Raw genomic sequence first — 24,775 nt, 5'->3', positions numbered from 1 at the left:
TTTATAGGCGTGTTGGTGCTAACCTGTAATCCCAGCAATTGAGGCTGAGGCAGGAGGATTACAAGTTTGAGATGAGCGTGGCAATTTAGGGAGACCTTGTTTCAAAATAAAAATTAAATGGGCTGGAGTAGAGCTCAGTGATAAAGTATACCTCTAGGTTCAATCCCCAGTACTGTCCCCCACCCTACTCCCAGCAAAAGATATTCTGGTACCAGAGATTAGCCACTGAGCACATCCCCAGGCCTCTTATTTATTTTTTATTTTGAGGCAGGGTCTTGCTGAGTTGCTTAAGGCCTCTCACTAAGTTGCTGAGGCTGGCTTTGGGCTTGTGATCCTTCTGCTTCAGCCTTCTGGTCCCTGGGATTACAGGCATGTGCCACCATGCCTGGCACACACACAAAAAGATTTTGAAAGCTGCAGATTAATAGCAATTCTTTACATTTTCATGGGAGATTGAAGCCAGGGCTTTAAGCATGCTAGACAAATGCTCAACCACTGAACTGCATCCCCAGGTCAAGATACAATACCTTCAAAAGAAGAGGAAAAAAGCAAACAAAGGCACAAAGGTATTATTATATTATGGCCTACAATCTTCACTACCCACCTCCCCTGGTACTGGGCACTGAACCCAGTAGCACTCTACCACTGAGCTACATCCCCACCCCTTTTTGTTTTTTCAGTCAGGGTCACCCTAAATTGCCCAAGTTGGCCTTGAATTTGTAATCCTTCTGCTTCAGAAGCCTCCTGAGTTGCTGAGATTACAGACAAATACCATGGCACCTGGGCGTCACTTTTTTTTTTTTTCTTTTAAAGAAAAAGAGAGAAGGTGGTGGTATAGGCCTTTAATCCCAGCAATCCAGGAGGCTAAGACAGGAGGATTGCAAGTTAGAGGCCAGTTTGTGCAATTTGGTGAGACCCTGTTTCAAAATAAAAAATAAAATTTATTAAAAGGGCTGGAGATGTAGCTCAATGGTATGACATCCCTGGGTTCATCCCAGTACATAAAAAGAAGAAAAGAAGATGGAGAAATACAAAGGATTTTATTATTGATAATCTTATAAATTATTAAAGTAGAACATTTTAAAAATTGAAAGCTTTACTTATAAGGAGACCTTACATATATTATTTTCAGTGCTATTAAAACGCATAAGCCTCTTACTAATGGGAATTCTTCTGGCACGCTTTAGAATGGGGTAAGTACAAACATACTACTTGAAAAATCAACCCATTAATCCATTACTTTTTTTTCCCTTTGAGAAAGCAGAGAGCTAATGGAAAAGACTATAATTAGAGGAAGCAATCCAAGGGCTACCACAGGGAGCGGGGCATGAACATGAACTTAGTGCTGCTCATGAGGTCTCTCAGGTTGGAGAATAGACAAAAAAGACAGATACAGTTTTTGTTTTGTTTTGCAGTGTTTGGGATTGAACCCAGGGCTTCATGCATGCCATGCAAGCGCTGTACCACTAAAGTACATCCCAGCCCCAAATCTGCAGCTTTCCACACTTTCAGCTGCCCCTTCCAAACAATTTCTATAACTACCTGCTTAGACCAAGACATGCAAAAGAAGACAAATGGAGAAGAAATCCTTCACACCCTAGGAGCCCTAGAATTAAAGGGAAGACCTGTTCCTCTGCTGCCATGTGCTGTATACTTCAAGGACAGGGTCTGGCTTCATCAGTGCAAATGAAGTTCTGTAAGAAAGCTAGATGATAGAGTGTCTCAATGTCCTTATGTGATCTTTTTTAGAAACAGTGGAATGAGAAGTTGATTAAGGAAACAATTCATTAGGGCTATTAAGAGATCGGCAAAAATTGGAGATTTTTAAACTACACACTTTATTTGATGCTAACATCAAAGACTGGGTATTTTAAACAGCAAATTTAATCCCCTCCATTAATAACACTTTCAGGTTAACTGCAGTATAAAAAAAAATGTATTATTTTACATCTCCCCATATACCTACAACTGTACATAAACTTCTGCATTTCAAAGTACATCACTTATAAAGTGAAAGATTTCAAATTGCTAGGAAAACATTTACTAATTATTATTTTTAAATAATACTCCTGTGGAAGATTTCTCTTCTTTGTGCTTATAATTAATTTGCAAACATCTCAAGTCAATTTCAGGAAAAAAAATCATAGCAGACAAGGGCTAAGTGCAGACATAAGTAGCTCCATTTTATAAACAAAGTTTCGACCTTCCATTTTATTCCACTGAACTTCTTTAAATGGCCCTCGAAGATGACTCCATTTACCATCTTGTAAAACATCACTTTTTGGAATGTCTTTACATTGGTTACGAGGAAACTGAACCATAATCTTGCTGCCACTTTCAGGTCCATTACGAACTATGGAGAAAAATCAAAATAGTAATTACACTCATTTTTGCAAACCAGAAAACAAGGATAAATCCCACAACTTTATTTTACTGTGAATATAAAAATCCTTATCAGTTCATCAAGTTAATCTTGTTAAAAGTTCTTTCAATTTCAATATACTAACTTTCTAAAACTAATTTACACACACACTCACTCACTCCAGGCTGGTATAAATATCTCTGATTTACTGTTTATTAAATACAAAAATTAGGCAAGAAGAATTTTGGCATAGGAAAGTCCTACATTTTTTGGAAATCACTGACTTGTTTTTTAAAACACATTCATTTGATAATTCAACTTTCAATAAGTAGGCTAATATATAAAGCCTACTCAACTATTCAGAATAAAGACTGGAAGGGATAAAGGAAAGATTATTCTGAATTAAGAATATCAGGTTTTAATGAGGTTGTAGCTACTAACTCAGGAAAAACAAAAAAGGGAATTTGAAATGCCTAGCAGTACGGGACAATGGGTATAGAAGAATGCATGTTTAGCATGTGCAACCCTCTGCATTTAATCCCTATCACCAAAAAACAAAAAAGAAATTCCTAGCAATAAAAATATAGCAATGACTAAGCTTACAGAGTCAGACTAGGATCTTGTGGGGAGATATTTCAAACTACCCAATTTTTGAATTTTAAAGTATTAAGAGCAGATAGTAGAAAAAGATCATATTAAAAATTTAAGTCCTACAAATGTAAAATTTAAGCTAGATAATGTATGTGGGAGTCCTATTAAAGTACCCACTCATCATAGGTGCTTAATAAAACAGCTCTCTTCTATTTCATCCCTTTATATTTTTGGCATCAGATATTATTCTTTCCATGTTTACAGCTATATTTTTTTAAGTTTTTATCCACAAAATGTTTGGGTCTGCAGTAGTAAAAATGTTGATGACACTTTACAGAGGATCTCCTAGAAAATGTGCTCGCTAAGCTGAACATTTTTATAACTACTATAAAGAAAAGTAATAATCTCGTTTTGAATAATAAGTATTATCAGATAAATATCAGTGTATGTACGTTAACTACTACTTTTACATATACTTAATTATTAAAGCTAAATATTAAGGTCAAACTCCCAAAGGTCTGTTCTTTCAAAGAAGCAGAGAGTACCTGAAATAGCATAGTCACCACTCGGGGAGGCCACTGTTATGGCAGAGGCATTGCCAATACTCTCTATGGGCCCAAGTCCCACATGATTACTGAAGCTGAGTACCTGCCAGCCCATAACCTTGGCTAGCTGTTGAACTGCATGAACCTGATGCTGTGACATCTGTGGATGAAAAAAGAAATATGACTGACAAACAGTACAGATATTTACTTTGCAATTTGATCATGCTCATAAACTTTTGTTGGGGTTTTCCATGTCTTATGTTTGAAGAGTCCTATTCTATGTGACTACTAGGGAGAAGGAGCAGAACCCCATCTTCCACTGAAGTAGCTAAAATTGCCTAATACTCAAATCCCTTGTCTACCAGCAGCTTCAAAACAGGCACATGAACTAAACTTGGCCAACTGGAGTCTCCTGATAGATCACTGAATGTAAGGCATCACTAAAAGTAGCAAGCAAGTATCTTCTACTCCCTATTTAAATCCAGCCTCCACTGAACTTCTCTGCCCTGGGAGGCTCAAGTGTTGGCTACCAGCTTCTATGTCCTCTGACTTCAGGCAAAGGCAGCCACCTATGTAATGAGGATTATCAATGACAGCCAGCAAGGTGGCAAGGAAGAGAGTGTGATAAAAGCATTTATTCCACTGGTACTTTCCCTGTGAAGTTATCTAGACTGGTTGTTTGACAAAAGGCTGCTGGTCTCATCAAGGTGGCTTGTTTTACATTACTTTCCCGTTTAGGGTTCCTATAACTTATTCTTTCCCCCAACTCTGGCCTAGGACTGGTGACTACTAAGACCCTGGGGCCTGGTTACCCAGTTTCTACTAACAGCAAGTTACCACACTGTGGCTTGGTGGCTCTCCTACACCCATAATGTTGTACATAGACCCTAATCAACAGACCCTCCTAAGTATGCCATCTTTTTTTTTTTGGTAGGGGACAGGGTACCAGGGATTGAACTCAGGGGCACTCAACAATGAGCTACATCTCCAGATCTTCTGTGTACTTTACTTAGAGACAGGGTCTCACTGAGTTGCTTAGCATCCTGCTGTTGCTGAGGCTGGCTTTGAACTCTGGATCCTCCTGTCTTAGCCTCCCGAGCTACTAGGATTACAGACATGCACCACACACCCGGCTTGTTACCTGTTTCTTGGTCATACGCTGAATGCATGCATTCTGCCACCAGTGGGGGATGCAGTAGTGCCAGGATAGCAACACTGCCATTCCCCTACCTAGCTTCCTTTGATCCCTGCTATTTGCAAACCTTCACCTCTACACTTCCCATCAATTCTGGGAGTTATTCAGTAACATTCCAATACATTTTTATGTGTGTGCTTGAGATAACCAAAGCCATTTAGGATATAATTAGCTAAAAGCTGTCATGCCTCACAAATGCATTTTATGTATTTGGCACCAAAGAGGCAAATCAATATGATGCAAGAATGGAGAGTTTTAGTATTTTTTTTCCCCTTAATTTTATGTGGGGGAAAAAAAAAGTATTATACACTAGTATTTCAAAAACTTATCGTTTCTCCTATAATTCAGCATTTCACTAGATTAAAATTCACAAACAAGATACGAAAAGTACTGCCTTTTATAGATGAAGGACAGACCAGAAACTTGTACAGTGTCACAAAGCAAGTTTGTGGTAGAGTGGGGACTAGTACCTAGTACATTTCTAGACTGCCTTAATATGAGGAACTCTCTCCTAGGGTTAATGATTAAAATATTCCACTTCTTTTTATAGATAATGGTCATTATAGTTTTGTATCTGACCCCCTCTCTCTAATTTTCTTAGGTTAATACTTCACTTCTAGTTCTGAAGAGGCTAAACCTCAGCAATCTGCAAAACAAGAAACTTGTTAATCTCAAAACTTGTTCTTCATCCAAAACACAAAGTACAACAAATCTAAGAATTTACCAACACTTTCGACTAACCAATAGGTCACAAATTATAATGTTAAAAATTAAACGAAAGAGCGGGAAACACTGATTTTCTCCTTATATAACTTACTACATTTTAACTACTTTTTACTCAGTTTGCTCTTTAAGCAGTTATAATATAAGAGGAAGGGGCTTATGATCTGTAGTCTGCAACAATTACCTGAGATAGAAGAAAATCCTGTAGCTCCTGCTCCTGATGAGACAGTGTAATTACTCTTCCATCTCTGTGTACAACTCGAATCTGCTCAACTCCAATATTCAGTTGCAGCTGAATGGACCTTTATAGACACATACACTAAAAATCAGAAATGTTCAAAAAGTATATAGTACTACAAACAGTAAAACTTAATCATGGAAAAATCATAACAGTTTTACTATGGTACACCAACACTTCTGGGGAAGAAAAGGTCTTCTTTGGTTCAACTGAACAACCAGACTCATTGCAGATCACAATGAACATCAGTCTACTCAGGAGGCCAATATCAGATGCTCTTCTTCTAAGGCAGTCCACACAGAAGCACATGCAGCTGTCTAACAGCAGCAGTACACCTTTCTTACGAAAAGATTCATATTGGGAATATGTATAATTGTAGAGGAGTATTTCCAGGGTCCCCATAAGAGAGATGCTCAGTTTTCCCATTCAGAGAAGTCCAAAGTCATCCCCATCAGCATTTAGAATTCCCTTCAATCTACTGGATGAGGTGGCCCCAGTGGCTCAGGAGGCTGAGACAGGAGGATCTCGAATTCAAAGCCAGCCTCAGCAATGGCGAGGTGCTAAGCAGTTCAGTAAGACCTTGTCTCTAAATAAAATACAAAATAGGGCTGGGGATGTGGCTCAGTGGTCTATGCCCCCTGAGTTCAATCCCTGGTATCAAAAAGAAAAAAAAAATTTCCCTCAATCTAGATGCAGTTTACCATTTTGGGATCATGTTTCAATAAACAATGACACTTAGTAATACAGATCATATCTTTCCTTATCGGGTTTCTCAGAAACTGGGACTATAGTTAACCAAAGGTTAAATTTTCGTACAGAAAATAAAAAGGTTTGGCCCTTCCTGAATTAATTAGCAAACAATTCAGAATACATACATTCTATTAAACTGGCTTAGGTCAAACAAAGAAACTCATAAAATATTCAATAAATAACATTCAGATCACTACAATCTTCTAAAACAACCTAAAATTTTAGCAAAGAACACGCACAAGAGACTGGAAATCCCTCAAATTAAATAACTTAGATAAACAAATATAGAAAAACAGCACCATCTTTCTATGTTTGATATATATATATATACCTCGTTTTTAACATTGTTTTATAGCAAGTATTTGTGAATAAGGTATTTTAACAATAGTCTACATAAAGTTTTGATTTTGATGAATTGAAATTTACATTGTTTTTTGAAAGAAAAACACAAAACTCAGAAGGCATGAAGAAAAAACATAAATCTAAGCAAATTTTAAAAATATTTTTAAAATAAGGGTATAAAAGAATAGGAATTTTTATTATATACCATAGGTAGGAACATACTTGTGACTACCACTTTGAAAAACCATTTGCAATATGACTAAAAAATTTAAATGCTCTTATCTTTTGATCCAGCAATTACATCATCTGATAAAAACTTTATCTAATAAAGATATATTTGCACATGTGTAAGTTACTTTTCTGGCACTCAGCAAAAATGTTCATTAATAGAGGGTTAAAAGTCTTGATACACAAAATGAAACACAAGGCTGAAAAAAGAATGAGATAGATCTATGTGTTCTGAAAAGGAATGTTTTTCACTGATATAACATTTCAGAGTGAAAAAGCACAGAAATCAGGAATGACCGCTAATATGCATAGTTTCTTTTTGGGGTGACAGAAATGTTCTGAAATTAGAAAGCAATGATAATTATATACCAAGGAATTTAAAATTGCTATGTGAACCCTAACCCTTATTTTTAAAAAACACACAAATCTGTGTAAAAGAAGCAGGTTATAGGTGAAATACATATGCCTGTAAACGCAGACTTTCCTAGAAAGATGTGTAAGACTGTTTAACATGGCTGTTCCTGAGGAGTTGTGAGGACCTTTAACTCTAAATGTCATAAATTAACTCCAGCTCTAAAAGATGAGAAAAAAGGCATCTTATTAGTCCCTTCTACTCCCTGATGCCCTCTCATTCTGTCAAGGCTACATTATCACTAAACTTTCTTCACAGAATTTACATTGGGTTCTATAATTAAATCTAACAGTTGTTTGGGTCTTGGTTCCAGACATAAACTACTGAATGCTGATAATTTTTTCTTCCTTTTGTGTTCACTCACTCAATATTTTTTTTATTTATATGTGACAGCAGAATGCATTACAATTCATATTACACACATAGAGCACATTTTTCATATCTCTGGTTGTAAACAAAGTATCTTCATACCAATTATTTTATTATGGAAAAAAATTAAACACAAACAGAAGTAGATTATAATATAATGAAGGCCTATGGTCCTATCACCCACCATAACAGTTTAAAGACCCACCCAAACTTGTTTCATTTATATTCAACACCCCCCAACAAACAAATTGCCCTGATTATTTTATTTCTTGAGGTACAGAATTAGAAAACTATACCATAAGGAGAGCGTTTACTCCATTTATGTATAATGTATCTAAATGCATTCTATTGTCATGTATAACTAATTAGAACAAGTAAAAAAAATACAAAAATAAAAAGAATTAGAAAACTATGATCCAGCTTCACTCTACCTTTTTGCCCTGGAATTTCAAAATTAATTTTTTGTTCATTGTATTGCTCTTTTTTAATCTTCCATATTTGATCTTACATTATCTACTATTTTACATTTAAAAAACAGTGAATTAAAATTTCCATAATGAAACACAGCATTATAAATGCATTTTCCACTCATATTCCAAATGGTGGCAATTTTGTCTCTCACAGTTTTGCTTGCTGTAGTTAGTTAGGTATGTCTGAGTATGCAGCTAACACTTGAAAAATAAAAAGGTACTCACAGATCCTGACAAATGTATGCTGGCAGTTCTCTCAGACTAACCTGGAAGAAGGAATTCAGCTATATCTTGTCAGTTTTTAAATTTTGTAGAGGCTGACATGAGACCCAAAACCCCTTTTCATAGCTCCTAGCCAACTGTATTAACTTCTGATGTGTGAATGCAAATCAAATACACTGCATTTCCATCAATGGACAAAAATCATTCTGACCCCTTCACAGACAGACAGCTATCAATTTACTTTTAAGGGCACAATCATGAACTGGATTAGACCCAGATCAATACTAGCTCTGATGAGAAACTTTAGCTGTTCTAGGCACAAAATGGAGGGTATGGGCTCTAATATAAATGGCCCTCTTTACTTCTTCATATACCCTAGACTTGCCACAGCCTCTAAACATGAACTAAACATTAGAGATGGCAAGACAGCTTTCTATTCAGTGCTGGAGTTTACCTCTTACTGTAGCTTAAATGTGTGACATTTATCTAAGAGACACTATATTAGATATTCTTACCTCTCATTCTCACAAACACTTTATAGCTGATATAATTTGCTGGAATGTTATGCCACCCAAGCAAATAGAAACCAAAAGCTTAACATAATCACTCAACAAAAACCAGGACATAACAAGCATCTTAACATTAGACACCTACCTTTTATTTTTGATACTTACTTGCATATTTGTTCATAACCTTGTGATGTGATTAAAACTTTCACACTAGATTCATAAACATCATTGATATTTGACCAATGAGCCTGTATCTGAGGATCCTCAATGCGACTTGCTAAGCTGTCAATGGTTGCAGCAGTTCTTTTAAAGAAAAGAAGGTAAAATTTTTAAAAAGTCACCATGTAAATGAAAGGATTTAAATCACTCATAACATTTTCATGAAAAATTGGAAATTATATGAGTACTTTTGAAAATGTTACCACTTTAAAAAAAAGATCTTAAAGAAAGGTACAGAGAGTTCTAAGAACCTCCCACACGCTGCACTGATGTGCTGGTGCTCAGCTTCACATTTCACAATGCTGTGGTCATACACCTGATTACCACAATTCAGGATGCATTTATTCCCTTTTAACTCCATTAGTTTGGTCTCACTCAAGAAAGCTTGTCAAACCACAAGTGAGAAAGATACTTCTCTGGTACTAACTTGTTATGAATCATTCATAAATGTCTGTACCTTATCCCTGGTAACAAATGACTTGGGACACATCCACAATTATACCTATTATTGTAATGGAATCATCATCATATTCAAGAAAAGCTGGAGACTTTTAATACAACCAAAATCTTGGGCTGAGGATATAGCCCAGTTGATAGAGTGCCTTGCATATATAAGGCCCTGAGTCCGATTCCCAGCACCACAAAAAACAAAACAACAACAACAACAAAACCCTCCAAAACCAAAAACAACAACAAAAATCCTTGTACTCCAAGAGAGAAAATATAATAAATACAAGTGAGAAATGAGATTCAAGTACTCATCATATACCAAATATTATAGTGAGTATAGTATTACTTAATCTAACACCCATTGTGTTAGATAGGTACCATCATCTCCATTTTTTAGAAGGAAAGAAAAAGAAATTTAGCAATGTTAAGCAATATGCCCAAGGTTACGTAGCTGCAGGCTAGGCTGCAAAACATTCGAGTCCAATTTCAGCACCAAAAACCAGGGAATCTATTTCCAAATACAGTAATCTTTCTTTTGTATCTTACATAATAGTAACTGTTTAGATCCAAAGTATAAATCATGGGGCTAGGGTTGTAGCTTAGTGGTAAAGTGCTTGCCTAGAATGTGTGAGACTCTGGGTTAGATTCTCAGCACCACATATAAATAAATAAAATGAAGGTCTGTTGACAACTTAAAAAAAATACTGAAGGCCCCTAGTTTCTAATTATCTGGAAAGACAGCTATTTCTTATGCCCTTCATATAATTCATAGAATATTTAACTTTATGTTCACTCAGAAATTTTCAAGATTAGTAATACACTCAAATTAACAGCTTTTGTCACTGAAATTTATAAATGGAATATTAATACTAACCTACTATGTAATACTTTACTATTTCTAATTTACTGGAAAGAGAAAGAAAAGCCTTGAGAAAATAGGAAAAAATAAAAATAGCCACTGGGGACAAGGGGCTTTTACATAAACACCTGTAAGGTTAGCTCCATTATGGTGTCTTATATCAGTTCCTAACTTTTTCTTCTTTTTCCATGATTTGTTTCCCTGACAGTGCTTTGAAATGCCTATAACAGATAGATATATATGTGATAATATTCCACTCAGCATGTACCAATAAACTGGAAGTAAAAAATACCTAGTAACTGAGAACTGGGAAGAAAACAATGGAATATTCACATAATAATACAACACATGACTACTAAAATATATTTGAGAAGCATTTAATGAAAAAGAAAAAAAATTACAATATAATACTAAGTGAAACCAGGATATAAGATTCTATAATTCTAGGACTAGGGATGTGACTCAGTGATAGAGCACCTGCCTATCATGATCAAGGCCCCAGGTTTGATTCCCAGTGCCAATGAATAAAATAAAATATTTTAGAAGATGGGTGCGGTGGCACTCGCCTGTAATTCTAGCTGCTCAGGAGGCTAAGGCAGGAGGATCTTGAGTTCAAAGCCAGCCTCGGCAAAAGCGAGGTGCTAAGCAACTCAGTGAGACCCTGTCTCTAAATAAAATATAAACTAAGGCTGGGGATGTGGCTCAGTGGTCGAATGCCCCTGAGTTTAATCCCTGGTACCAAAAATAAATAAATAAATAAATAAATAAATAAATTTTAGGATTCCAGATTTGTTTAAAAAAACAGAGAGAAAGAGAGATAAACTCACACCAACACACATATGTAAAAATACATTAATGTGTTAATAGATTTCACTGTATATAGTATTACATGGATTTTTTTTTCTTTACTGTTCTTATTGGACATCACATTATTTGTATAACTGGGGCAAAATTAACATTTTTAAAGTTTTGCTGCTTACAAGATGGGTACTTACTACTTTCAAACTTATAATAGCGATAAAGACAGCTATTTATTATGCCCCTCATATAATTCATAGAATATTTAACTTTATGTTCATTCAGAAATTTGCAAGATTAGTAATACACTCAAATTAACAGCTTTTGTCACTGAAATTTATAAATGGAATATTAATAGTAACCTACTATGTAATACTTTACTGTTTATAAGGAGCTTTGGCATATGTTTATTAATTTGATCCCAAGATCAATCTTATATCCCTAACTAAAAGGAAATAAGTATAGAGCCAAAGATACTAAATGACTTGCCCAAAGTTACTTGCCAAGTGACTGAGCACTGGCTTATTAAACACATTTTTCACCCTAAATACCTTACTCCTTCCACTGTATCATACTATCTTCTTATACATATCTTCCTAATTCATTTAAGTAAAAGCCGAATGGCCTAAATTTCCATCTAAGACTAGGAACTAATGTATTAATAAAACTATGATTGTATCAGCAAGAAAAAACTGAAAATCAACAATAAAATATCAATAATAAAATACAAGATAAATAAAGTATTGATTGAATGACAATTCTGAAGTACTATCAAGGCAAAATTATGAATGAAGTAAAAACTGACCTCCTCACCAAGTACCAACAATGAAATAGAAGAGCCACCCTTTAGTACTGAAAAAGATCACATTATTTATGTCCAACCACATCAAGTCCTTCTGTAAACAATATGCATAAAAGAAAGAAACTAAGACTAGGAGATACAAGGACTTGGGCACATTAGTTCACAGTCTTAGAACAGAAATTTAGATCATTCAGCTTTTAGTAAAATGAATTAGGAAGACATTAGAAAATACAGGACAAGCCTATAATTCTAGCAACTCAGGAGGCTGAGAAAAGAGGATTACAAGTTTCAAGCTAGCCTTAGCAACTTAAGCAAGACCCTATCTCAAACAAACAAAAAGGAATAGGAAAAAAAAGAATAATAATAATAAAAAAAAAAAGGACTAGGGATGTAGCTTATTGGTAAAACATCCATAGGTTGAGTCCCCAGTAACAAAAATAAAAATAAAAAAGAAAGAAAAAGATAGCATGATAGCATGATACCACCACGGAAGGAGTAATGAATTTAGAATGAAAGGTAAATTTAAGCTGGGGCTTAATCACTTACCAAGAAACTTTGAACATAAATACCAATTTTGTTACTTTTAACTTTGTAACCTTAGGCAAGCTTCCCTATATTCTCAAAGCCTCCATCTTCTCACCTGTGAAAATGGGGTTAACACTATCTACTCCAAAGAACAGAATTAAATAAATAAATATGGGAAAAAATTCTTCCAAATCATAAAATGTTTGGGAATAAATATCTCAACGATGGGTTACTGAACAAAGTATGGTGTTCTGCTGAGAACAATGGCGCACTCCTATAATCCCATTTAAACCAAGTAAGGGAATCACAAGTTCAAGGCCAGCCTGGACAACTTAGCAAGACCTGTCTCAAAATGTTTTTAAAAAAAGGATGGGGACTTATCTCAGTAGCAGAGTGCCCTGGGTTCAATCCTAGTATTTAAAAAAAGAAAGAAAGAAAGAAAAGGAAGGCAGAGAGGAAGGAACGAAGCAACTTGTCCTAAAGCACATCCCTAGTCAGTAATCTTTGCAAACATTTGCTGTAGTGATAGAAGCAATACAGTAATTTAGATCAACCATGGATCAAAGTCTTCCCCACACTAAGACCTAGTCCACCACCATAAACTTTTACACTGCAGTCACCTTCCTCTCCCTGGAAAAAAAAGGTTGAAACATCCAAATAATAACATAAATGAAACAACTGTAGAAAGAGGACTACAATTTCAAAGAAAAACAGTAACTTTATTCATCCTTACCTACTCCTCAGAAAAATATGCTTTGCTTGTTTAATTATTTTTTCCAGAAGTCCTTCACTGGACTGTAATGAGTTAATTTCATTTTTATCAAAAGCTTGAGGACCTGAAAGTCTCATTCTCTTGTGGCCAAAAGGTGCACTTGCTGGGTGAGGCATCATGATGGAACTCAAGGTCTGTTTATGAAACTAATAAAAATAGCCATTTAAATGACCACTAGCTATGGAGTAAATACTATACAATGTTCAATCAAAAACATGGCTCACATTTTGGAAAAAGAGAAGTCAATGGATATGAACTATATACAAAAGAAATGTTGGCACAGAAATATATGCAAGTTATCTTCTAGATCATGCATAATACAAGTTTGTAGACAAAAGGGCCCCCTCTCAAGCTGTAACTTTTATTTTGAAAGTTTTAAAAACAAAACAATTATTATTCACAGTCTTATCAAGAGAATGCACACAATCAGGACATAGTTATCCCAGTACAACCTCAATTACTGGTTCCCAAACCTGGCTGTCTATTAGAACCCTGGAGGAGCTTTTAATTTTTTTTTTAATGTTTAGAATTTTTTTCAGTGCTGGGCATTGAAACCAGGGCTCAGTGAACTACAGTCCTAGTCCCCGAGTGTCTTCAAAAAACACTGGCTCTTACACTATCACAATCCAGCCAGATTTTTGAGTGAGTTAAGGAGGCTGGGCTATGTACTTTTATAAAGTTTCTAAGGAGATTCTAAAGAAATTAGCCTTAAACTATGAATCAGAACTCTGGAAACACAGTTGGAGATGACCTATGTGTAGAATATGTCCTGAAGTAACTCAATATCGCCATTCACAGGCCATAGCAAGATACTTTTCTTCACCCTCTATCTTAATCAGAATCATCCTATCCTTGGCACCCTTTATCATATGCTTCTTATATTTCTCCTATATAATGTGTATACTTGTACCACTAAAAAGTAGGCATGGAGCCAGGCATAATGGCATATGGCGGCCTGAAATTCCCAGTAACTCAGGAGGCTGAGGTAGGAGGAACACAAGTTTGAGGCTAGCCCTGGAAACTTAGCAAGACTGTCTCAAAAAAAAAAAAAAAAAAAGAAAAAAGACAGGGAGTGCAGCTCAGTAGTAGTGTCCCTGGTATCAAATACACATCCCCCATCACCACACACACACACACTCTTGGGTACAGGTACTGGGTTAGGATCACCCCTGTATACCTGGGCATGTAGCAAGGTTCTTTCATTTCAGGTAGTCAATGTTGTTGTTAAATGAATAACTGAGGCACAGGCAAGGATTGGTGCATAGTCACTGCCCTGGACATGATTACCACAATGCAAAGAAAAATGTTTATTTCATTACCTCTCTAATCAGTAGATGCAAATTATGCTCTAAGACATAGAGGTGGTCCTCTGGACTTTGCTTCTCAGTAGCAGATTTTTGGGATTTCTTATCATTTGAGGAATGGCACAAAGAAATAGATAACTGCAAGCCTATTTACAAAAAGAAGCAGGACAGACACATATAAGCTAAGATATAGACAGGCACAAACTGTCTCCATAAAGTATAATCAGAATCATTTCTCAAAAAGGCACATTCTAAACTTGAAGATCAGGCTTTATGATTAACATTTTTATATGAAAATGACCACTCATGAATATAATAAACTCATTCATATGTCTTTGGATGATTCAAATTCTATTGACCTATAATATGGCTGCCGACCTTAAAGTGTGGCTGAAAACTGGTAAATATGCCATATAATTATTTTTTTTCTTCCTACCTTAAAAAAACCAAAACAAAACACAAGGTATATGATAATGTTGATTTTTTTTTTTTTTAATACAGAGTTGATATCTGGTCTTGTCAACTGGAAGACAGACCCCCTCCCCTGCTCCCATTAGAACTGGGATGGAATTTTTTCACTTCTAAAACCTATTCCTCCTTCCTAAGGACACAATCCTAAGAATTTATGTAAAATATAAGAGCACAGCTAACTATAAACTGAGTTTTAGAATAAGTAATTGCTCTTGAATAATAAAGACCCAATTTCCACAAATTAGAAATATAATAAGTAAACATTTTTAAGCTAACATCTCATTTAGACAGGACAGTATCCCTGGTAAATCTTAGTTGTTTAACTGATACTGAAGAGTAGCCATGCTAGTGTAAATTTTTTTATATACACTGCTTTAAAATCCAAGAGTTATACTATTTAGTATAGAGAACAGACTTAGAAGTGTAGCTTGTGTTTTGTACTTTACTGGCTGCTATTCTGGGTAGTACACTACTCTCTCTTTGCTTTTGTTATTCCCCCTACACACCCAAACAGCTATCCATTCCATCTCAAAGAATTATCTGATCATACTTGGAAAGGGTTGAGAGATTATCTGGTTTTTCACCACAATATGTGGGATCTGTGATTTGATCTGAACAGCTTCCCGAGAGAGTTGTGCAAAAATTTCTTTACATAAGAGAACATTTTGTGCTGCTTCTAATTTTGTCTGCCAATGTGGTGAACCTGAAAGACAAGAGGTTTATGTATATATCAACATCTAACCATATTATGTATAATCCAGCTTACATGAAAACTTGAATACATAAAACAAGTTTGGAAAACACTGCATTACTGTATACTCTTTCTAAAATATAAAATCTTACTTCTTTCACATAGAGAAAACTAGTAAATAAGTTCAATTTAGAGCAAAAAAAAATTGCACAGCTATTCATTAATGCTTTATTTATAAATTATAAAAAGTATATTTCTAATTGTTCTTACTCCAAAACACCTATTTGTCTTATCTATATTTATTTTCAGTTTATCTAAAAATATAAATTAAGAAAGAACATAACTACACCTGGTTTGGATTTGGGCAGAGGTCTTTTGAAGAGGTTAACTGTGCCAAGATCACCTATGTCTGGAGCCTGTTTTTGAATGGAAACCTGTATGACAATAAAAACAAGGGGGAAAAGTCAGCAAACCAGCTTCAGGGCAATTGATAAGAAGTTACTTAAAAAGTGCTTTGACAAATACCTTGATGTATGCAGACCCCTCTAAATCACTAGGAATTTGTACATCAAGAGGACAGTAATCTTCAGGTATCTTCTTATCCAGATCAATATCTGTATTCTTTATTACTTCAAATGTACCATGATGGGGAAAAAGAGACCCTAATGAGATATTAAAGATAGGAAAATAAAAAACAACACATTAATTTAGCACATGTTATTAATTATGTAATACTATATATTCACATCACTGAATTATAAAATTAAGTTCTTACTAAAAATATTGTGTATTTTGAGCTGGGCATGGTGGCACACACTCAGGATAATCACCCAAGTTTAAGGCCAGCTTCAGCAACTTAGCAAGGACCTGCTTAAAAATAAAAATATAAAAGGGACTGGAACAACTTAGTAAGATCCTGTTTCAAAATAATAAATTAAAAGGTCTAGGGATACAGGTTGGTGGTAAAGTGCTCTTGGGTTCAATCCCCAGGACTCAAAAAAAAAAAAAAAAAAAAAAAAAAACTAAAAAGAGTTGTGTGTTTTGGAGGAAGGTAAGAGCAGAACAATGAGCAAAAGGATTAAATGAAGCAGGAAAAATAAGTTATTTATCTTAAAAAAAAATTTCTTAACTTAATGGTATCATTATAATATGAACTCCACAGACCACATAAATTTTTGTAATGGAGTTTCAATAAAAATGGAAGTGTTTCTAGAAAATAATTAAACCTTACAAATGTACTACTTCTGGAGCTCAGTCTCTGTAATCAGGTTACAATTAAAAAGTGTTCTGAATTCAGCAACAGAAAGAAAAAATAGTGCACACAATACCCTTTTTTCAACCAGTTATCAGATTTTGATGTGACTGTTTTTGCGCCATAAAGAAATCTGGGTAAATCTGTTACATTATGTGACCTGTTGGCAATTAAATGTAACTTTTATAACAAAGGAAGATATTCAAAGTCTTCTTGCAATTAAAAATGATGTATTTGAATCCTTTCATAATCATGGGTGGTCATCCCAAAGAGAAATTAGGTTGTATACTTGCCCATAATTATTTGTGGGAAAGAACTTAGAATTTTTAAAACCAGCACGCACTGCTTTTACAGACCATCTACTAAAATGTAAAAATGGACGTATCATCTTGAATTCATGTTTGTAATAGGAATTTACTTTCAGAATTAAAAATTCCCCTATTCAATCAATGCAGAGGCATTTCAGTCCTCTAGTGTTTAACCAAACCACATAAACTTTTCTTCCTTTAATTTAAGCATAATGATGCCCTTGCTCTAGCAAATGAATTTTTTTTTTTTTTTTTTTTGTGGTGTTGGGGATTAAACCCAGGGCCTTGGGCATGCAAGGCAAACGCTCTACCAACTAAGCTACATCCCAAGCTCAAATAAATTCTTTAAGATATCACTCTACAATTGCTATTACAACTATCCAGCCTCATTCTTAGCATTCAAAGCTTAGGTCTCTGATCCAGGATTCTTTTAAACCTCATCTCTGAACTTTCTGTTAAGTGTACTGAAAAGGTTTTCAAACTGAAATTAAACAATAAGAGTAGTTTCTGGCTTATGTGTACAGATATTAAATTTTCAAAATGTAACATGTAGCTAAGAAACAATATAATGTCTCCTTTCTAAGAAGGATGTGTATGTAGCATTACAATTAAACCTATACACTTACACAAAAAGCATAGTTTATAACAATTATCTATACCTGCACTTCTGTAGCTCAGATCCCCAAGAATTTTATCTCCAACTTTTCTAAGTTTCCAGTGTTGCCTTAATCTCAAGAGCTCAGAGTTGAAGTCTCTTTGTAGCTTGTTTTCTTGATTTTCCGTAACTGATTTAGTCAGTCTTTCTGCTCCCTTCAACAGTATTTGTGCTGCTCCAGCAAGTGACTTCTTTTTAGATATCAGTTGCAATGTCTGAGGATTCTATAAAAAACAATTTTAAACTGCAGTTTTGTATTATTTTTAGAGGATTTTAAATTCAGAAACAAAACACCTACTCAAGAGAAAATTTAGAAATTAAAGAAAAGCAAAGAGAAGTCGGATGGGAGGTGAAGTATGCATAATAATGCTTTAAAAAAATAAACTTAGAGCAGGCACAATGGCACAGAACTTTAATCCAAGCCTGAAATCCTATCTACTTAGGAGGTTGAGGCAGGAAAATTTAGCAAAACCCTGTCTCAAAATTAAAAAACAAAACAAAACAAAACAAAACATTAAAAGAGCTGAAGAGTAGCACAGTGGTGAAGCAAATCTGGGTTCAATTCCCAGTAAGGTAAAACAAAACAAAACAAATTCAACAATGATTAAAACCCCTTATCTCCAGCACCAGTGGTAAAAAAACAAAACAAACAAACAAAAAAAACCCTTAATTTATTTCTTTGGTCAATTCATACAGAATTCGGTTAAATGAAAAACATCACAATGGACCAAAAATTAGAACATAACACTTGGCATGAGTTTACCCGTGCTGGGTTAGGATCCCTTCTAATGCACTGCCATTCCTTTCTGCCATCTCTGCCCCCATCAATGTGTATATCCTTTTGTGACACTCACACTTGCAATTAACATCTAATCCTGCTTGGATGGTAATTTAATGTGATGGCATAAATCATTATATATACAGACAGTACAATGATGCCTGACATATTTGATTTAATGGATAAAATACATGACTCTAATGGAGTATAACTCAAAAATCATCTTGTATTATCACAGCAATTAAAATGCTTTTGGAATTAAGACCAAAAACATGTAGCATTAATATTAAATGTACTTTACTGAATGCTGACTTTTTTGATAACTGAATAGAAATCAAAATCTATATCATATATACATACATATATGTTCATAATCACTACCAATTCATGTATTTTATTAACCAGATACAATTCCCAAAAGTCACAAAGTCAGATTTAATAAAAGGAAGATTGCAAGCTGTGTAAAAAGTCAAAAGCACATAAAATGTTTCACAAAAATGCCACAACAATCTTTGATTATATTAGGAAATCTAAGACAAAGAAGTTCCTAGAGATCATAAGAAATTCCTGAAGAATGCTTTCTAGGAAAAGGACAGAATGGTGGGAAAGTAGTGTGCTGAGTAAGGTGCTGCAGCTCTCTCTGTCTTTGCTCTCTAACTACTGGCTTCACTGTAACCCTCAACACAGTGTAAATCTCTATGGGCCTTGGTTTTCTCTCTGCAAAAGGAAGGAAGCTGATTTACTAAACTCTATAAAGTCTTCCAAAACCATGTCTCTAGATTCCAAAACTATTACTATGTGAGAAATGATGTTGCAGACTCTTCATTCACCAATTCCTCCTTCAGCTCCTTTCATTTTAAAATGTTAACTGAATATATTCTTTATCAAATATCAACAGTTCTACCCAGTTTTCAATATCCTCCATAATTCTGCATAACTTTTCCAATCAATCTCTAAAAAACTGGAGGGGTTAGTCAGAAGAGAGAACTGAGACTCAGAAAACAACTTACTTAAAGTCACACAACTAGTGAGGGCAGAGGTAGGATTTGTACCCAAGTCTCCAAAGTCATTTTATTATCACTTTTTTTCCCCCTGCTATACTGGTGATTGAATCTAGTGGTGCTCTACTACTAAGCTACAGCCCCAGATCTTTTTTTATTTTTCATTTTGAGATATAGCCTCACTAATTTGCTCAGGATGGCCTCAGTTGTGATCTTTCTATCTCATCCTCCCAAACTGCTAGGATTATAGAAGTGTGCCACCACACATGGCTTATCATCACATTGTTGTAAAATATATGACAGATCAAGGACCCTAAAAATGTGTTAAGATTTGGGAACCATGGGTATAGGGACACACACCTGTAATTCCAGTGACTCAGGAGGATGAGGCAGGAAGATTAAATTTCAAAGTCAACCTCAGCAATTTAGCAAGGCCCTAAGCAACCATATCTGAAAATAAAAATTAAAAAGGCTGGGGATAAGGCCCAGTGGTAGAGCATCCCTGAATTAAATCCCCAGTACCAAAAGGAAAAAAAAAAAAAAAGGTTTTAGGAACTTTAAATTATTATAGTGTTAATGAAATTTAACTCTTCCAAAGGTCAAAGGTATATAATAAAATAATAGAAGGTGCAATTTTGTGCCTTTGTTTTTGATTAGTTAATCTTCACATCTACATTTGGACTTAATTTTTCAAGAAAGGAAAAGGGAACAATACACACAACCAAAAAATGGTCCTGGAATGTATTAAAAAGCCCCATAAAGCTTATTCAATAAAGTCCATAAATACCTGTTTTGGAGGAAGTGCATCCTGAGAAACAGGATCAAGAGTCATAAATTTTTTATCTTTAACAATACTGAGAACATCGTACAGAACACACATCTCTGTAAGGGCACTTCTCAAATTGTTCCTCACTGAATCCCAAGGCCAAAGGGAAGGCTGAAATTTTACCAACCCTAGAAAATGGGAGAAAAAGAAATACAGAAGTGTTACATTGGATAGAAGATAGAAAACTCATTTAGAGTTTTAGAGTACGAATAGAAAAAATAAAATTGAAATAAAAAATATATTTTATTTCAAATTACTTTTCCCAGCCTGCCCATTCCCTACTTACTTTCTTGAATCTTTATTAACATTTAAATTAGCAATCCTACTATGGTAAAGCAAATATGATATTTAATTTCCACAGGTTGTATCTATCATTATAACATTATAGATTTTTTAAATTATGCAAGCCCGCCCCCCACCCCACCCTTTTTGGTACTAGGGATTGAATCTAGGGGTGCTTTACCACTGAGCTACATCCCCAGTCCTTTTTAGTTTTCATTGTGAGACAGGGTCTTCTTGCAAAGTTGTGAGGCTGGCCTCAAACTTGAGTTCCTTTTGCTTCATCCTCACCAGCTACTGGGATTACATGCCTGGCTCTTATGCAAGGTTTTCAACGATCCTTTCCCTTCAAGCTTTTAGTATTTGAATAAGTAATTTAGAGAATTTCCAAAATACTGAAAAGTATGAACTAAAAAATGGCCTATTGCAGGGCATGTTGGTGCTCGCTTGTAATCCCAGTGGCTCAGGGAGCTGAGATAGGAGGATGGCGAGTTCAAAGCCAGATCCAGCAAAAAGCAAGAGGCTAAGCAACTCCCTGAGACCCTATCTCTAAAATACAAACTAGGGCTGGGGATGTGGCTCAGTGGTCAAGTGTCCTTGAGTTCAATCTCCAGTGCACACCGCTCCCCAAATTGACCTATAATGCCAGAACCAATTTTAGCTACTATTAATACATGTTCCCTTTAATTACACGCACACACATACACATATATTTTATTAAATACATACTTGCTATACAGAATTCTAACAAAGAATGAGAGTAAAAAGTGAAAGTATGCCAGGCATGGTGGGCTATTCCTGGAATCCCAGAGACTAAGGCAAGTTTGAAATCAGCCTCTGAAACTTAGGGGAGATCCTATACCAAAAGAAAAACAAAAATAAAAACCAAAAAAGATGAGGATAAAGCTCAGTTGTAAAGCCCTCCAAGATTTAATTTCCAGTACTAAGGGGAGAAAAAAATATTTTCCTATTCATTCATATACCTATATAAAGTCTGAAATGACTATAATGTTTCTTATTATTATACTTAATCATTACAGCTGGTAAATATACATATTCTCATTTTTCTATTACATGCTCCCCTTTCCCCTTTCATATGTTCTAGAGATAATTTCCATGTCAACCCAGATAGAACCACTTCATTCTTTAACATCATGATATTTGGAACTTGAATGCATAATACATTTAACCATTCCTCTTTAACAGACTTGTAGATTACTTCCAACAATGCTAGCAGTTGTAAACATCTAGGACACATACTCATGAACATACAACTTTTTTGTAGGGTTAAATATTTAGGCATGGTATTGGTGGATCAAAAAAATGCACATTTAAAATTTTGCACATATTAAAATCCCAAATTCACATTTCCAACAATAGGTATTAATAATCTTTTAAAATTTCTGCCAATTTTATGCATCTTAACTATTTTCATTTCTCTCCACTAGTGAGACTGAGTTTACAATGTTTATTAGCATCTGAAGTCTCTCTTCTATGAGCTGACAGTTTACATATCTTTGGCCTAGTTTTCCAGTCATCTTTTTCTTTTCAGTTTGAAGGACTCTTTGAATATCAGGGATTATCAACCAATTACGTAATATGTACTACAAATACTTTTCCCAGACTGCCACTTACATTTTGCTTTATGGCATCTTTTTTAATTTTAAGTTTTATACAGTTATATTTTCCTTTATAAGGTCTGTTTCCTATCTTAAGTCTCATATTTCCTAAGTTATATGATTTCTTTTGTTATTTCTTCCAATATTTTGTTTTACTTTCTTCATTTAGGAGAATCCAAAAACACACTGATGTTGCTTCTTTAATTCTCTCCTAAGTAGCCTCCTCCATTCCAGTTTAGTTTTCCCTATAATTCATTTATTACAAAGCATTCAGAGTAATCTTTAAGAACTCAATCTGTCTCCTCTTCAAAAAGTTGCAATTGTCTTTTTGTGTGTGTGTGTGTGTGGTGTTGGGGATAGAACCCAGGGTCTTGTGCATGCAAGGTACTCTACCAACTGAGCTATATCCCCAGCTTGCAATTGTCTTTCTAACTCACTCTAAGACCACACGGCTAATAAGCCATAAGAGGTACTGAGCTCTTAACCACTAGTGTGACACATTATAGGCGTCTTTTTTTTTTTTTTTTTAAGTGATTATTGGAACACTTCACCAATGACATGGTCTCAACCACTCCCTCTCCGGGGGCCCTGCACAAAGAGTGTCCTAAGAGTCCAGAAATGTCTGAAGTGTTCGGTTATGACAAAAGACGACGATGAGATTACTACTGAGCGAGAGTGACACTTTCAAAGTAGTCCCACGCTGGCAATCTCACCGAGGGCGGGAGAGACAGAGTGACATCATGCCGGCGGGCACAGAGACCCCAGCCCTACCTTCCTCGTCGTCCTGGTCTGCACTGGACCCCGCGCCCGCCCAATCCTGCGCATCGCCCTCGGCCCCCGCCGCCTCCTCCTCCTCGGAACCAGAACCCTGGCTGAAGTCGATCCTCTGGGCCAGACGCGCCAGATTTTGCGACATGGACAGCGGCTGCAAGTAAGTCTCAGTGCCATCCAGGCCCACCTCCTGGACCTGTTTCTCGCAGGCCGACTCGATGCTGATCCGCACAGCGCGCACCCCTGACATGCTGGCAGCTTCAGTGGGCTGGAAGCCGGCAAATCCGTAACCCTCCCGAAGACAAACAGAACCCCAAGAACTAAAACAGCTCCGGCACAGCGCCGTCCCCAGAATGCTTTGCGACGTTTCCGCCCCACAAGTCCCACGGAACGAAACCGGTGAGGCTCCGGAACTCCGGGAGCGTTTCCGGCTAAGGATCAGGTGTGTGAGGCGGAGCTTCCGGGTGTGTAGGAGGCGGAGCTTCCGGGTGTGTAGGAGTGTGCCACTGGTGTGGGAAAGGAGGGTTTTGACTCCCAAAGGCCAAGAGGCTGGTCTTTGGTGCCGGTCTGCAGTTGAAGAGTTCTGTGAAAGCGAAGGGTGAACAAAGCTGAGGAAGAACGAACATTGGCAAGGAAAAGGAAAGGAATGATTCCCTGAATCTTGGTAATGAGAGTCCCGCTGAGAGTGCTGGGATTTGGGGGCTTAAACCTACACTAGAAAAAAAAATCTCTGAACAGTTATAATTTAAGGGCAGTTTGAGGAAAACAGTTGAAAGACCCCCGTTTCCCTATCCAAGGAGAATCCCACGAAACACTGGCTGCAAAAGCAAGAGGTGTTTATTGAGACACAGGCGCCTGCAGGTGTCCAGCAGAACCTCAGCCGGAGCTTTGGTGAACTGGCACACCGGGCTTGGGGATACAGAGATTTGTATAGGGTAAAGGGGCAGTTTTCGCCCACGGTAAGCAATAGGTTTCTCATTAGTTAATTTTAAACCCAGCATATAGGTTACCTAAAGGGTAAAGTTGTTTTTCACTTTATGTTACTTGAAAAACCACATAAAAGCTACATGTTTGCACTCTGGTCCTCTTGTTCCTGCTTATTCAGGCATACCTTGGGACCTGGTTCTCTGTCCTTTCTCAACCGGTTACACCTAACTGATTGTCTGAAAAACACACCTGGTGCCTGCATAGGTTTGCGACATGCCTCCATAGTTTTGCATTCCATATTGACAAGAGTATGTGGATGTGCCTGAGGTTGTTGGGCTGGGTTGGGCTGGGGTCTTTCATAGTTGTGCGTATCGCCAGTTTAAATTACCTGGTTTCTGTTGTTAAATTTTCCGTGACAGCTAATATTTTCAACAAACAAAATTGTCCCTTAACATGTGCTTAATATTTCATGCCTGAGTGAAAATATTTCAGTATGAGTCCCCAATAAAGTG

The 24,775-nt window shown here is 36.1% G+C and overlaps 1 protein-coding gene across 1 annotated transcript; it reads right to left on the bottom strand.

Annotated features, from left to right (window-relative positions):
- Positions 1-1,819: 1,819 nt before the first annotated feature.
- On the bottom strand, positions 1,820-23,756 carry Med17 (mediator complex subunit 17). The gene is made up of 12 exons (XM_005337191.5): positions 23,337-23,756; positions 20,629-20,795; positions 18,067-18,286; positions 16,373-16,509; positions 16,197-16,281; positions 15,707-15,859; positions 14,701-14,831; positions 13,343-13,527; positions 9,122-9,259; positions 5,601-5,718; positions 3,499-3,658; positions 1,820-2,353 (listed from the first exon to the last, which is right to left on the bottom strand). Exons 1-12 carry the CDS (start codon positions 23,584-23,586, stop codon positions 2,142-2,144), a joined length of 1,956 nt encoding a protein of 651 aa, XP_005337248.1. The 5' UTR covers positions 23,587-23,756; the 3' UTR covers positions 1,820-2,141.
- Positions 23,757-24,775: the final 1,019 nt, after the last annotated feature.

The sequence above is a fragment of the Ictidomys tridecemlineatus genome, chromosome 4 (genome assembly GCF_052094955.1).
Source record: "Ictidomys tridecemlineatus isolate mIctTri1 chromosome 4, mIctTri1.hap1, whole genome shotgun sequence".
NCBI lineage: Eukaryota > Metazoa > Chordata > Mammalia > Rodentia > Sciuridae > Ictidomys > Ictidomys tridecemlineatus.
Note: the sequence above shows the minus strand (reverse complement) of the source record. Positions and strands in the feature narration are given on the sequence as shown.